This window comes from Heliangelus exortis, chromosome 3 (genome assembly GCF_036169615.1).
Source record: "Heliangelus exortis chromosome 3, bHelExo1.hap1, whole genome shotgun sequence".
NCBI classification, from domain to species: domain Eukaryota; kingdom Metazoa; phylum Chordata; class Aves; order Apodiformes; family Trochilidae; genus Heliangelus; species Heliangelus exortis.
In genome coordinates this window covers 96,894,150-96,910,687 of record NC_092424.1, presented here as the reverse complement: position 1 = coordinate 96,910,687, position 16,538 = coordinate 96,894,150, and the positions used below count along the sequence as shown (strand labels likewise).

The window sequence follows — 16,538 nt, the reverse complement described above, 5'->3', positions numbered from 1 at the left end:
GCAAGGGAAGCAAAATGCATTCTGTAGGAAAATGCATAGAACACTGCATAAATGCAAACATAAAGCATGCAACACACACCCAGCAGAAACGGTGAGATGCCTAGCTCTGTTTATACCCATTCCTGCTTCAAGGAGAGCCAGAACAATGCTGAGTGGTTTTGAAAATTCTGTCTTTATATCTGATTAGTGATCTCAAGAGGGGTGGGGGGGAAGGTGTGGGATTAAGTAAAAAAAAAAAAATATATACACTCAAATCACAGTGAAGATGATTCAGAGAGACATGCATGGGAAATATTCTCTTCTAGCATAAAAGGTGATCTAGCAGTCCCTTTTCACTGCAGCCAGCCTACGATCAACTGGACATAATAGAAGAGGTGACTTGTGCTGTGGGCAATGGGACTGCAAAAAGGTGTTTTCCTGTACTGTTCACCACTATTATTCCAAGTCTTCAGTGCCTATAATGGACAACTTCTAATCAAATTTTTTCCTTCATTTGGGATTTTGTACTCTCATCTCCAAGATGATTCTTTGGTGTTTACCAGCAGACGAGTTCACGTGGCAGCCATTTCCTGAGGAGGGAGTGAGGGAAGTCTTCATTTATTACCAACTTACATCTTTACACAAAATGTTTAAAAACTTTAGATCCCTGAGACCTATAGCTACACCTGACTAAAAGGTTCCAAAGTTATTAGAAGGAAATAAAGCATTCAATCACATTTCCAAAAGCCTTGTCTTTTGGAAACTGGGCTAACACTGGTGGTAGAAGGAGCAGCCAGTGCCTGAGGTAGGTCATGCTTGATAACAATTTGCAAATGGCATCAGAAACAGAAATTTGGACCCATATAAAACTGGACAAATATAAGGCCCACAAAGCACCAGAGCAAGTATCCCTGGCATCAGCTAATAGCTGTCATGCCACAGTACAGCCTGATGTGACCAAACTCAGGCCCTGCTTCATCTGAACTCATAGTCCATGGACATTGACTTCTCATCTGTTAGCAACCAGTCCATTTCAGTATAACTTAAAATCAGGAAGCAGATTTATCTCATGGGTTAGATTTGCTGATCTTCTGTTTACTCTAAAGCAAAAACTGTTTAGGCCTAAAGGAGAGTCATCTTAGTTAATAGTATAAACCATATTTTCAAAGAATCCATTTTCAATTGCTTATGATACAAAATAACTGCACAGGCAAAATTCCAAGATAATACAGTATGGAATATATAACAAAAGTATATAATTAACTTCCTTTGTGGGTCTGACAAGATGCAAAAGGAAGAAAAGCCTTAAGAAAACTGAGGATACTGTGAAGACCAGGGCAGTAGTCTCAAAGAGCTCTTTCTTTAAAGGGCCAGGTGATGTCAACACATCAGCTGTATGTATTTATGCTTTTGCAGTGCAAGGTTAAGGGATACAGAATTTATCTTCCACTTTCAGAAGCTCCTGAATCGCAAGAGGTAGCCAAAATACTGCAGAAAAGAGGAACTGCCTACATTAAGGACAACCAGAAGGTTTTCTGGTAATCCAGCTGGGGATATCTAGGAGGGATACTGAACTCCACCAGTGTAAGTCACAAGTTACTGTATTAGGGTTTTTTTAATCTAAAGGAGAAGGGAAGTGATGCTGGTGTGGAAGCACAGAATGGGATTAAATAAAGCAAGAGGATATGTATATGTGCAGGGCCCTTTGCAATAAGGAAGTTAGAATTTTGTATCTTCTTTTATTTCAGTGTGTGCTAAAAACACAGTGAACTGAACATACTGCTCCATTTCCATCTTGCAGAACATTTGTTTGCCCTTATCATTCCCATCATACTAAAGAATGAAGCAGGAACAAAGCTGGATTTGTGGGTTTTTTATATATGCAACAAACCTTTTCTTCACTAGATGGCTCCCATCTACTCCTGTGAATCAATGTTGAATATGGGAAAAAGCAAAGGTTTCATTATCACAGATGAATATAAAGTGATAGAAGACTTACCCTTTATGTTGAATGCTTTTACTGCTACGTGTTCTGCATCATATCCCTTGTGCACTTGCAAGAGTTACACAACGTACATTGCTTCAACTATTTTAGATTCACTGTGTGTCACTACTGATTATAGCCCAGAAATTTTCATGAGAGATGTATCCATTACACCAGCTCAGATTTCGAATAAAAATGTTCAGAATAAATTATAAACATCAAAACACCTCTCTCTCTCTCCTGCTTTCTGGAATAAGCATCAATCTAGAGTTTATGAAGATACTGTGCCAAACCCTCAGCAGGTATAAATCAGTTTGGCTCCATTTAAGTTGATTGATGCCAGGTGAAGATCTGTACCTGCAATTTAGATGCTGGCCTGCAGAGCACAGCTTGACTTGTTTTCTCTTTCTTAATTCCAAGACATGATAATTGAACTCGTTTGGGCACACTTCTCACTGCTTAGTCAAAACTCCCACCCCGGCATAAGACTTAAACATCAGTGCACGTCTCTTTGTTAGAAATCAAAATAGTCTTTTTGCAAAGAAGAATAGAAAGCTGACAAAGGACTCCAGAGCTGGGAAATCAGTTGTACAATACCATATCAGTGGTTGTACACAATAACGTGGTATCCCTGATGCAAGCAGAAGCAAACTATTGCACAGCTCCTTTGTTTTGCCTCTTACTGCCACTAGGTGATAGTATGGCAACACACATGTCGTTCACCTGCAAACCAGACTTTGTGTTGCTGAATTCTTGACACGATTCACCCTTTCATTTGTAAGGAATATACAGAACCTCATCAATACTATATAGCTAGCCTTTGAATAGCAGCCCTTAATTATATCCCTAGTGATTTCACACATTAATATACCCAAAGAGTAGTGGATTTTATTATTTGGATCAAAATGGATTTTATTTAGGCAGAGACATACCGAGTTGGTCACCTTCCTCTGTTTTTGTCACTACCCATCCAGAGCTACAGTGAGACATTTTGACAGAAAGGGCACGATAATTCTATTTCCCTAGCAAGAAGTAGGAAAATAGTTGGAGGTGGCATTTACATTCTGTCTCTGGGGCATCCCTGTTCTGCACATCCACTCACCACTTCTCCCACCTTTCCCTTTCATGCTCTTCCTTTTGAGAGGACTCCCCTCCTCACTCAATTGAAAAGCTTCCAGCTTGGAGAAGACACATCCAGAATAACACTTTGGGCACACAGCTCTCATACTCCCCACAAACCCTTTCTCTCCCTGTTCACAGTTTGTACTCTCCTAACACAGCAAAATTAAAAATAAACTGTTAATTTTTTCAGCTGCTCTGTAAATAGTCAAAGCCTGCAACTGCACATTTTTCCCTGTGTAAATCTTAAGACTCTGGTTTCTTTTTACCCACAATAACAGGGTCATTTCTCCTCTCAGTAGGCTGGGCTCTCTCCTGCCAGGAACACGCACACTAGGGAATGGGTGAGTGGCTGGTTCCACTCCTGCACAATACTTCTCGGATCACCGCTGTTCCACAGACACACATTCATTTCACAGAGCATTTTCAGCTCTGTGGAAAAAGAAAAACAAAAAAACAAAAAAACCCCACAACACCTCTGGCAAACATATTGAATGATGAGGATCTGCTGCCATCACAGGGCAAGCCAAGAATTGAAATCCAGAATCTCCAGTAAAAAAAAGTGACCCTTAGGTCAAATTTAGGCTCACGTTTATATACAGAGCTAAGTGAGTGGAATACTTGAAAATACAGGCTAAGGGGAAGCAGTCCATAAAGTGCAAGGGGTAGAGTCATAGATTATCAGTGTTTGGATTGTGTGCTAATTTTCTGCTCTAGGACTTGAGTCAGCCATAAGCATCACAAGTTACTGAGTTTCCCATAAAAAGCAGATCTGCATACAGATCGAGGTGAAACCTTGAATTTCCACTTTACTGGAACTTGGTTACTTTGTTGCCTTTTTGTTTTAATTTAGGATTAAGATTTATTTGTAAGATTCTCATATTTTAAAATGTTTGTATTTTTCATCTTATTTAAGATTGGACACATGATAGTGCATAAGCTGTTAGCTGTATGGCATAAAACTTAAACAGTTTTCATAAACAGTAAGAATGTCTTCTATTTAATTTTGATGGAATTATTCCTTTGTATTCAGAGTGCTTATGCAGTCCAAAGAGAAACTGATTCAAGAGTCAGACTCTTCCAGTATGCCAAACAAAAGAACTCTCAAAAAGATAACTTGTTCCCATTGGAAATTAAGACCTAAAGAATAAAGTAAAATATTTCAAGTGTTATACTGAACACTGTAACTGATTATTAACCATAATATAAAAATAAAATCCATTTATGGGTCACAATGAAACTTCAAAACTCAGAAATTAAATTCTGAAAAATTCCGAAACATCTTGAAAAATATCTAAGTAAAAAATTCTTTGCCCATTCTAAACCTCCACCATAATTTAAAAATGTTTAATCATATTTCACTTTCCATCAAAAACTATAACAAAAAAAGTCCAACCAGCTGCTCTCTTGTAATGCATATTTTAACTGGCATTTCCTAAGCTTTGGAGAAAAAAAAACCAAATCCCACTCCATTTTACTTATATAAATAAGGATTCTCCGTATCTCCTGTATAAATAGTAATTCCCTGCAGTTCTTGTCTGTGACATACAACAGTTTGAAACTTGCAGCCAGGGAGAAGTTCTGCTGCTAACCTGCAGCCTGTCACAAAACCATATTTTCAGAGATAATCATGTCAGATGTCAGGGCACAGGAAGGACCAGCTGGTCCTCGAGGGATGCTGAACAGGATGACAAGGCAAGTGGGAGCAGCACCTTCCACCAAGGAGCCAGGATGCAGAGGCACAAATCTGGGTGGCAATTAGGGACAGACATCATCCAGTGCTCTTCCAGGACATCCACAGAGATACAGGATTCTCACCAACAATGGAACTTCCCTTGGACTCAGCCAGCAAATGCTTGCCAAGTCATCTTATAGAAAGGGGATGTGTGTCTAACCCTGGCACTGGTGATACAGCACCACAGTCTTGGTAAAAAAAGGTGTGGACATAGTTGAATGAAACGTGCATTGTATGTGAAGAAGTCAGTCAAGAGCGTGATTGGTTGACACCATTAAAAAAAAAAAAAGTTATTGTGGCCTTCTTAAAAACACACCAGCATGCCCCTTAATTGAGAATAAAATAAACAAGGGCTATAGAGGAATATTTATGAGGAAAAACCATGCATCAAAAGAAAAGCATGTAAGAACAGCCTAGGAAATGGTGCACGCTTGCCAGAGGTTTGAAAGGATTCTGTAGAGCCATGCTAAATGAGTAAAAGTATTAAATTGAAGGTTTTAATGCACATGGAAAATACTAAAAAACAAACAAACAAAATCAGACATAAATTGATTTTTTTGTAATAAAACAACAGCTCCAGATTCTACTGAGAATAATGGAAATCTTACCATGCACATCAGCAGGTTTTGTGCAGGCTGAGTGCCACATGCAACATTGATTTCTGCCTCCAGCAAGGGTCCAGCTATGGAGGCCAGCAACTGGAGAGTGAAACAAATTAGGAAGGGCTCATTCATTTCCAATCCCTTCTGAAGGATCTTTTCTTCCTGAGTTCCTCACTGGTGTAAATATCAGATGTGCAGTCTTTGCTCCTTGCAGGACAGGCAGGCCTTATACAGTAACCTTGTTCCCCTTGCCCAAATGGTGAAATAAGGACTGTTGCAGCCAATGTATAGGGCTCTGATAATACAACTCATTTCCTTTCTATCTCATAAACCAGGAACTGCAAAAATATATCCTTAAGAAGATAAACACTGGGGCAAGTAAATGTTTTTTCCATTGCCTTTATTTTTCATCTTAAATTTCAGTAGAAATTGAGATTGCTAAAACATACACATCAGGGCAATCTTTAGAAACTTGGTGTGAATTCCAGCTAAAATATGAGTATTTGGCATCTGAAAAAGATTCCCACCTCCTCAGAAGGACGTTTTTTAAGTTTCTGAGGAAATCCAACTTAACAACAGAGACCTTCAGAACCTGTGTGGAAAATAAACAGTTAGCAAATGCAGGATATACATACTGAGGGGGCTCCATATATCTGTAACTTAGGTTTGGACTGGTTTATTATGGGGAAAGTGATCTGACAAAAGGATGTCGGAGATTTAAATGGCTTCTGAGGATTTCTATAGCAGGCAGGAAACAACAATGACATTTAAAAGATACTATTCAAAACAAATAGCTCCACTGGAGTTCGTAGCTCCCTGCAAAGTCTGTAGTCTTTGAACATTAGTATAAAAACATATTCACATTATTTAATAGCTTTCAATATACAGTTGGAAGAATGCCTAACACATAGTGATCACACCTACCTTTATTAGAAAGTAAAGCAATCAAAGAATGTTTGTATCTTAAAGTCACTGCTCTGGAGCTGGGCTGATATTCAAATACTATAGGAATTTGCTACTGAACTTCAAAATTAAGAGCAAACATATCTGTATATGATGGATTCAAATTCACAGAGTAAATATAGTAAGCAAAATGGTTTGTCTTTTTAGGTGTATATTAAGAGCATCCTATGAATTAATGTCAGACTCTGTAGATATGAAATAGAATCGTGTGGTCATTGATGGTTTATACACCACAGCTCTGTAGAGCTGATATGAGTCAGTCTTGCCTTGCTGTAGGAAAATCTCTGGGGCCAGATGAACTGTGGATGTCCTGTAGACCAATCTCCCATAATGGTCAGACATATATTTTGATTACTGTGATATATAAAGGTTCTTTTCTCCTTAAAAATTATCTTAAATACTGTGCAAGGTATTCCTGAAAAAACAGGCAGACATTTTGCCTCACTGTGCCTACATACCTATGCCTAACAGCAAGATAAGATGTCATGCAACAACATCCCAGGATGTTCCAAAGTAATTCATAATTTCCTTTGTGAAATGATGCTGTTGTGGTTTTTTTTTTTAAATACACCACATTTTTCATCACTTGCAGCTGCAAACTTAGTACATAAATTATTCGTGTCATTAAAATTACTTATTACTGCTATATACCTAATCAGAAAAAATTTGGAAAGTTTTTCTGCTTTTCAGGGGGTCATCCTTACAATATGAGTAAACATGTAAACTGTTTTCCTGCCAAAACAACTGAACAGTTTTAATGAGATTCGTTATCTATTTATGAAGTCTACCTTATGTTGTGGAAGGCTGTTATTTTGTTTAATAATGAGATTCAGCAAGATCATCTTATACAAATATGAAATGCTTTTACTTTAAGAAATTATCTGGGGCTTGAAACAGTCCATGCACCTAATTATTCTTGACTAAAGGATACAGAAAGCAAAAATCTTATTTAGGATTTTTGAAAAAAGAAAGAAAACCAAATTTTACTTTTAGCCAACCCCAAAACATCTGGCTGAAATCTCTCTTTCAGTACTAAAATTTGTCCTCCTTCAGCACTGAAATTCAGCTTACTTAACTGCCTTTTTGTCACATGTCTCTAAACAGTTTATTAAAGAAACATTGCAAAACTGGCGGGACTACTGAACTGTTGATTTACTTTGGCTGCTTAAAAAAAAAAAAAGAGTTTCAACACCTTCACATCTTCACATCCAAAAACCTTACAGTAATACTTGTAAATTTAACTGGAGTATACAAAATATTTGCCTTGCTGCTGAAATACCCTGTAGCACTACAAGAAAATAACATTTAGAACTACAAATTTTGCTAAGATAAAAAAGTATCAGGAACCTACTTCTTCAGAAATAATAATCCTTAACAACTAAAGGCCAAATTCTGCCTTCCCTTACAGTCATGAAATCCACATTTGTTAAGTCTTGCAAGGGCAGAGTTTAGCCCCAAACCACCTTTTATCTAAATACATATATTTTCCTACAGAAAAAACAAGCTCTCTTATCACTGCTCTTCCCTTCTGAAGGGTAAATACTGATATTTGAAATACCTAAATTGTATTTACAGCTGTACAACACCGATGCAACATCCTTGCAAAATACCACTTGTACTCCATAAACACGGGGTAACTTGTACAATCAGCTTAAACACTATCAAAATACAGAGCGAGCAGAGAAGCTTAGACATTTTCTTTGTCAAATTCACACACAAAATACATAGTGATATGACACGCAACATCATTCCATCCTCCAGATGCCACCATCTCCACGCAGTCCTCCTCGTCATAGGCGTTGTTGGGCTCCCCGCTGCGCCACTTGTTGAAGGTCTGCATGGGCGACCGGTCAGAATAGACAAAATTTCCCTCTTTCTCCAGGTCGTTAATCCCAATGAAAACCCTGGTGAGCCCAGCCTGGTTGATGTACGAGGCAATCAGATTGTTGGCAGTCTCATCCTTGGGCATGCTCAGCGTCCCTCCTCTCCCATGGCAGTAGAGCTGGGCTTCCTTGTATCTCTTCTCTTCCTTCACCAGCAGATAAATCTTATGATCTGTCTCACGCACACCGGCGACAGCTGCGGGGGAGGGCAGTGCTGAAAAGTGAGCACTCGCGTTTCTATAAACCAACTTACTGCACACCCCAAAAGAGTTTCAGAAAGCAGACACAGCATGGTGATGCTCCCCGTGAGCAATGACACCAGTAAAATGCAGCAAAGAGGAAAGGAAAATAGTTATCTAAAATTAACCTACCATTTTTTATGAATTTTAGTTCTGTTGTTAGCTGGGCCACTTGGATGTCCATTTCGCCAATGGCCTTCCGTAGCTGGCTGCACTCACAGGGGATGCCTGCAAAATGGGACAGATACACCAAAAAAAAAAAAAAAGTTACCTAATTTCAATAACTACCTACATAATTTTATTAAAGGCACAGCCTGGCAGTTCTGGAGGGAGCTGTCTTGCAAATGACAGACAGAATGCTTCAGCCCTGCATGATTAGTAATCACCTTAACACAAATAGATAAACCCTAGAAAAAAACAGATTTTTTCTAAACTAGAAGCATTGGCAACATTTTCCATTTAGAACTATGCTCTTCAGTCTTCTCCATAAAGCACTTTTCCCACAACAAACATCTGCAAAATGCATTGTTTGCCTGTTCCTCATGAGGAACATAATACAGAAGAACCAAAAGGCTGATGTTCCAACCATGTAATGCACGTAATTACCTGCAAAACGTAGATTTGAAAGTACAGAATTTACAGTACTTCTTCCAACAAAATAAGACAACAGAAAACTATGTATTAACCCAAATTGATATTGGTTTGACAAAGATAATCTGAATGAGAACACTAAAAGGATAATTGTTACATCTATGAGCTCACATCTCAGAATGAGGATCAATTACAGTTTCCAGTTCGGTGTGTAATTATTCATATCTGCATTTGATTACCCAATTATTCAACTTAGGTGTCTAAGTCAGCCTAAGAACAGGGCACTTGGACTGCAAAACTGTGTTTTATGACTACATATATGGTATTCTGGCTCAAGAATTAGAGTGACAAATTATGTTCTCATGAGAAAACTAATCGGTGCACCTCTAGAGCACCTTGTCAGGGAAGGAACAAACTGAGTAAAATCTGAATCCACCACCTCTGTAAGACTCTTTACATGCCAAATTTTCAACCCTTTGTCTGGGAGATCTGTATTCCTGCTAATCTCCTGCTCCTATAAAAATAATCGATGGAGGGGCAGGAGTTTCCATCCTTCTCCTTTGTGTTGGCTGAAAGCCAGAGCGGGGTATGCATAAACATCCCTTTGTACTGGGGATGATTGATACGGAAAGTTACACTCCAGTTCCCACTTGTTTTCTGGAATGATCACACCTCTGAGGAGCTCTGAGACATGACTTCAACAAATACCCAAGCCCACTGACTACTGCAACTTCAATAATTTTAAGTCATTTGAAAACATTACAGTGAAATATTAGTGCCTACAGAAAATTTTACTTTTTCATTATTTTCCCCACTAGTTACAGGCATCTATTTTTGGTGGTGATGCATTTTGTAAAACCCTTCACAGATATAAGGTGTGACATGGATTACCTGGGTCGCCATTAGGACCTGGTGGTCCTATGTCACCATTATCTCCTTTTTCACCTAAAGACATAAAAAAGAATATAATTGTAAGGCAGCTTTTTTTGGTTAACTGTTCACTTGGCACTTATTCCTTTTTTCTCTAGTAACATTCAAATGTGAAAAATAGAAATATGTCCAAGCAGAAATAATATTTTTCTGTCTTATTCAATACACAAAGGCAGCCAAAGCCATGAAACTTGAACACAAACAATACGTACTAATATCTATTGTTTGACATTCACAAACATGACAGAACCAACAAGTCCAGGTGCTGCACAAGGCTGGATATGAAGGCTGGATATGCTACATCAGTACCTAAATCTTCATAGTCTAGATGCTTAAGTAAACAATGGTCCAAATTAATTAACTAAAGTCACATAAGAAGCATATGGGGTCAGCAAGATTAGAATTCTAAGTCTTCTGGCTCTCAAAAGCCTTCCAAAGTGCAGGACATCTTCCCATCTGCTTCTCTTAAACGTCCACACTTATGTGATGGTGCACAAAGGTCTTTATTCTGCCTTAAGACAAGATTCTCACCCTTCTTTAAGGTTAAATGTACTGCAGTGAGAGCAAAAGGTAACCGAGATATCTCAGACATCTGGCTGACTACAGTGTGAGAAACTCCCCATGATGGTCAACTCTGAGACTTGTTAACCATTTTTCAAGCTCCTAAAATTTTCTCAAACATAAATCACAGATTTTTCATCCAAAACACTAATGGAAAAAGGAGCAGAACTAGGCATACCTTTTGAACCAATAGGACCAATTTTTCCATGGCGTCCCACGCTGCCTTTCTGTCCTTTGTCCCCCATTTCCCCTATATGTATCAGAAAGACAAAAGGCACAGGGAGTAATGCAGTTGGATTCATTCAAATTCTAGCATGCTTGCAATAACCAGTTTTTACAGTAGGTGAAAGCACACTGTATCACAAATATTCATTAAACTCCAGACTTCCATCTCACTCCTTGTGAGGAACTTATGTATAACAATGCAGACAGTAATTTCATCTTCACAAAGCAATTGACATTAATGAGGCATACAGGTGTAAATGAAAATTAATCTTGGCTGGGAGCCACTGGAAGTTTTTACAAACTTCTCTCAGATGATCATGAAAGAAGGATGTTGAAAATGAGGAGGGATTGCATGCAAACACAGAGCAGAGGATTAAAACTCACAGAGTTGAAAAGACCTAAAGGATCTGCCCCTGTGCTCAGTGCAGGTGAGGCCACACCTCAAGTACTGTGTCCAGTTCTGGGCCCCTCAGTTTAGGAAGGATATCGAGGTCCTGGAGCAGGTCCAAAGGAGGCCAACTAGGCTGGTGAAGGGACTCGAGCACAGATCCTATGAGGAGAGGCTGAGGGATCTGGGGGTGTTCAGCCTGGAGAAGAGGAGGCTCAGGGGAGACCTCATCACTCTCTACAACTCCCTGAAAGGAGGTTGGAGCCAGGTGGGGGTTGGTCTCTTTTCCCAGGCAACCCTCAGCAAGACAAGAGGGCACGGTCTCAAGTTGTGCCGAGGGAGGTTTAGGTTGGACATTAGAAAGAATTTCTTTATGGAGAGGGTGCTCAGACATTGGAATGGGCTGCCCAGGGAAGTAGTGGATTCTCCATCCCTGGAGATATTTAAAAAGAGACTGGATGTGGCACTCAGTGCCATGGTCTGGTAACTGCAGCAGTAGTGGATCAAGGGTTGGACTTGATGATCTCTGAGGTCCCTTCCAACCCAGCCAATTCTATGATTCTATGATTCTGTGATCCAAGTACAACTGACAGTTTGATCTAATAGAGTAGCTTCACTGTAACTGAGGGCTGAATTTGGGCTTAATGGCTTATTTTTAACACCATAAACACTGTGGAAACTGTCATATCCTCATTCTTTGCTCTTGCATTTGAAGATGACATTAATGAAAAATTAAAAGTAATGGAAATCTTACATAGACATATATACATATACAGACACCTGAACACGTTCATGCAAATTCTGACTCAAACCAGAGATATTCAATGTTACTAATTTTAAAGACAGCTGTACAGAATACTTCACAGTGCTAAAGGAGCAAGCAAAGGAGCTGCTAAAAAATAATTTTCCTCAGCTGTGTTTTGACAATAAAAGGCAGCAGTTCCACCTCTCAAGATCAATAGAAATTGTCAATAAATCTGCATTAACCAGCCACTGTCACCTATCTGTGTCCAAGAGGCATACCCAGAAATCTAATGTCAGACATTTTGATTCACTTTGTCTGACTTTGACCTCTTTTCTATTAGTGGTACTTTCCTGTGTGATACAAAGTGAATATTAGAATGCCTTCAGGGGAAACAGAATTTGCACTGGAACAGGCAGTTTCTTTGCCATCACTGTCTTCACAAACCAAGCTGAAGCACTGTTACTAATAAAACAGGTGCCACAGTCCAAGTATTGATGTCCTTGATCTGAGCTCCTCCAGAGCTCATATAACAAAACCCCAAACATGCCTGTTACTTCACCTGGTTTTTCTGGTATGGTATTTATCAAATATTAAAAAAAATAATTCTCTTAATAGCATGAACCTGAGAGAAGAACTTTAGATTTTCACAGCAAAGCCTTATTCAACCCCATGTCTACAGACCTCATCTACAAGTTAAGGGAGTCAACAGTTGAAATTAATAAAAAAAATTAATAATATAAATAAGCACCGGTCACCTTATGGAGTAAATACAGCAGACATACACATGACTGAAGGTTTTGATTTAAACCAAGCCATCTATAGTCAATAAACTCTATGTAGTCTAAGCTTTTCAGGTTCCTTTTTCTAAATGATACTTTAGTTCTGGCATTGATTTGGAGAGGATTACCAGGTTTATGTAGAATTTCTGAGATCTAGGAAATGAGAGGTGCCATTTTGTTACACTCATGCTGTAGCTGCTATGGCTCAAGAAGCCTCAGGAATTAATACTGCATCCCAGTGCACACTGGTGATACCTTTCTTGGGTGCAATGCTCTTCCATCAGATTTAGGCTTCTTTGCCACTGTACCACACTGTATTAATGGAGAGTGGGTAGAGAAGGACTACAGGGATGAGAATCCAAATGCCTTCTGAAGCTCCCATCCTGCCAAAACCCACGACTGAGACTGCTTCAGGAAATATCAATGCATTTTTTTTCAATGACTGTTAAAAATATTGTTTCTTTGATCAAAGCAGCATGTACTGTTTGGCTACACAGGAGCAAGGAATCAGTGATACCAGCTAGGATGAAAATCTACTATAGGGTCCAGCAATTGAACTTGTGTAAATCATCATAGCTCAGCCTCAGTTGTGTATCTATGACAACTGAAGATCTGTTGCCCTCTGATATTACTGTAACTGGACAGTCACATATTTCCTCTATATATTTTTAAAAGCTGGATAATTTTATGACTTTTTTCATCGTTACCTTTAACTTATAAGCGTAATTAGTAATAAGTTTCAGACTCTACACTGATCACCACTGGGCTAAGAGATGTCTTTTGTGTTACTCCCTGCAGTCTCAAGAAACAGTCACTTGATGGTATGAGTCAGGAAGAAATATTTTCCTCTGAACGGAGAGAAACTGAATGTGTATGGCTTGTTAGTCTAATCAGTTATTGGGTAGTCCTAAAATCAATTAATTTCTTGTTTCCAACAAGGATCGTATTCAGTCACTACTGGACATGGACTCAATTAGGAAATTTTAAAAGAAAGAAACATTTTTTTTCTCTTATGGTATTTATTCCTACTGAAAGAATGGAAGCAATCCACCCAGCCAGCTTTCTGGAATAAAGCCTCCCTTTCAGAACAGATTCATGCTTGCTTTAAAGATGTAATCCATTGGGCTGTGCAAGTTATGAATGTGTTGATGCTACCATTGGATATTTATCCAATAAAAATAGTATATTGAGAGGGTATTTCATTGAAAACGTCTAATGTTTCAGCTTGCAATGAATTTGTCAAGTTACTCTAAAAGTTACCTTTCTTTCTTTGAACATTTATTAATTAAAATTAGAGTAACAGATTGTCACCTGTTTGAATGCTGTCTATTTTCAGGCTGCTACACCTGAAATTAAATAAATACACAGATCTAATGCATAAATAATATATAAAATTACTTCATTTTCTTTCTCATAAATACTGCCCAGAAAGAGAACTACTTCTCAGTAATAGCAAGCAAGAGCTACGTGATCTGTTCAGTAGTAGGTTATCTCAAACAATGAAGACATCCATTAGGTCTCCTGTGCTCATTAAAAGAACTGTTTGAATTTGGTTTTCTCTTACAGTGACTAACCCCTGCTTCTGCTCCAGGGGCTTTCTTATTCTGCTTCTTCGGCAGAATAAATCACAAGGTTTCAAGAGAAACCCATCTGCCTTGAGGGTTTCAAAAGTTTTAATACATTTTTTAAAGTCCTTTTTAAGTGCCCCTGTGATTGCCAAAAATACAGTCTAAAGAGTCTTCATGAAATCAGGAAGTGAGAGCTGGAAAGAAATTAGGACAATGAAAGAAATTAAGTCTCCATAGACCAAAAGTAGGAAATCTAACAAAGTTTGAATGAAGAATATGAAGCAAGTCATCTGTCACCTCTCAGAAGAAGGTGATATACACTGGAACCAATTATAGAAAACTTAAAGGATTTTGGAAGATAGTGAAGAAAAGGAAACTCTGAATGATCCTCTTGGTGGCCTTTTCAGGCCCACAAACAGGAGAAGAAATAAAATACCAGAGATGAATGGTGGGCTGCACAAACTGTGAAAAACTGAGGGCTTTGGCTCAGTGCAACACTATGAATGGGGGTCTTCATACAAATCTCTTCAGGCAGGATTAATTGGAAGAGACAAGAAGCTATAAAACTACTTTAAAAAAAAAAAAAAAAAAAAAAAAAAGTATAAAAAAGACAAATCTAGCAGAAACACAAATTCACCATGTCACAAGCATGAATAGTGTCAAAGGGAAGAGAGCAGTAGTTTACTTCCTGAAGTTAAAGATTTGAAGACAAATCAGGTAGAAGTTCTTCATGACTTGACATAGCAAACATCACAGAGACCTCTACCTAACAGTGAAAGCAAAAGTGTCCCAAACCAGACCAAAGGCCACTTGACTCTAGTGCCAGCTTTGACAGCAACCTGCAGAGGATACTTAGACAAAGAATGTAAGATACAGACCAAGGTGACAATGTCTGTACCTTCTTAGTTGTTCAGAAGTCAGTATTCTGAATGCAAATATTTAGCCTTACTTGAAAGAGAAATGAATTTTTAAAGGATATAATGATCTTATGGTAGTAATCTACATTCAGGACACTTAACTTTCTAAAACCATTGGCAAATGGAAATCAGGGAATTCTGAATACACCAGCTGACTACGGTACTGCTTTATGCTAAATAATCTGAATTATCCATAACACTGAAGGTTAGTTTTCTAACCTTCAGTGACTGGCTAAGGAATCCCAGGTGGCATTTTATGTAGCTGGGACAAATTAATTTCACTCAGCATTAGCCACCTTAGAGTTAGATTTTTAAACCAAGCTATTTGTCTAAGATTCCCTGGTAGGCAATGGAGAAATAAACCCCTCTCAGCAGCAACCTATCCCCCTCATGTTAGACAGGTCCCTTAATGACAGAGGGAAGCATTAAAAGCTTTGCATAACAAACAAAGAAAAACACAAAAAAGAGGAAAGTTTTGTCTATCCATACGACCTAGAAATTAGAAAGGCTAGAAAATTTAGTAAGGAAAATAAGGATAGAAAGAAAAAAAAATGCAGTCTAGGCAGGCAGCAGAAAAGTGTATAGAATTTTGAAGTACATTCAAAGAAAATAAATGGAATATACAGTAAATATTCAGGAATATTCCTGAATGGTGGGGGTGTATACTCAGATGCACACAAATAATTGCCTTTATGAAACATGTATCTTGCCAGAATTACATTATCCACATAATAACAGGCTTGTTCAGATAGTGGCTGATCTAGCCCAGCAGTCAGACTCCCAGAGTGGCAGCAGGAGGTGCCATGTAGGGAAGTCACACAACCTCTCTGCACCCAGAACTCTCTGCAGCCCACTGCAGATGGAGCTGCTGAACCAGCTCCCCAGCAGTTCCAGTGAGTGCCTCCTAATTCAGGTATGATGGGATCTGGTGAACAGCAGGTCACCTCACTCACTGCTTTTCTGCTTCTGTATTCTCAATCATATCCTCCTCAGACCCCTCTCTACCTTTTCAGTTTCTCCTTGTGAGGCAGCTCCTCCATTTTCTTCACATTTCTGTGCCCCTCTCTAATCTCCCATGTCACTCTCAAGAGACAGAGGCCAGAACCATACTCGTGCCAGGTGTGTGTTGGGCTTTTATAGAGCAAATCAGCAAAAGCTCCTGGTTTGTCCTTCATATTTTTTCTGATGATGAGCAGTGTTTTGTTGGCTTTGGGGGCTGCTGCTAATGACCTCAGAGCAGTTCCCAAGCTTTAAGTGAAAGTTCTCATTCTTGGCATCATGTTGTTACAGATTAAATTACATATCCCTAATGTCCCTAGGCAATACGTTT

General features: G+C 38.8%; 1 protein-coding gene across 2 annotated transcripts in view; it reads right to left on the bottom strand.

The window, feature by feature from the left end:
* Positions 1-5,802: 5,802 nt before the first annotated feature.
* The window catches only part of COLEC11 (collectin subfamily member 11), a 40,978-nt gene continuing 30,242 nt past the window's right edge, over positions 5,803-16,538 (bottom strand). Inside the window, exons 4-7 of one of the 2 annotated variants that reach the window (XM_071741837.1) lie at positions 10,765-10,836; positions 9,987-10,040; positions 8,637-8,732; positions 5,803-8,479 (exon numbers count right to left, since the gene is read on the bottom strand). In XM_071741837.1, coding sequence (XP_071597938.1) covers positions 8,070-8,479; positions 8,637-8,732; positions 9,987-10,040; positions 10,765-10,836 — 632 coding nt within the window. In that variant the 3' untranslated portion in view covers positions 5,803-8,069. The remainder of the gene's footprint in view (positions 8,480-8,636; positions 8,733-9,986; positions 10,041-10,764; positions 10,837-16,538) is intronic. The other variant, XM_071741838.1, reaches the window with a different exon arrangement.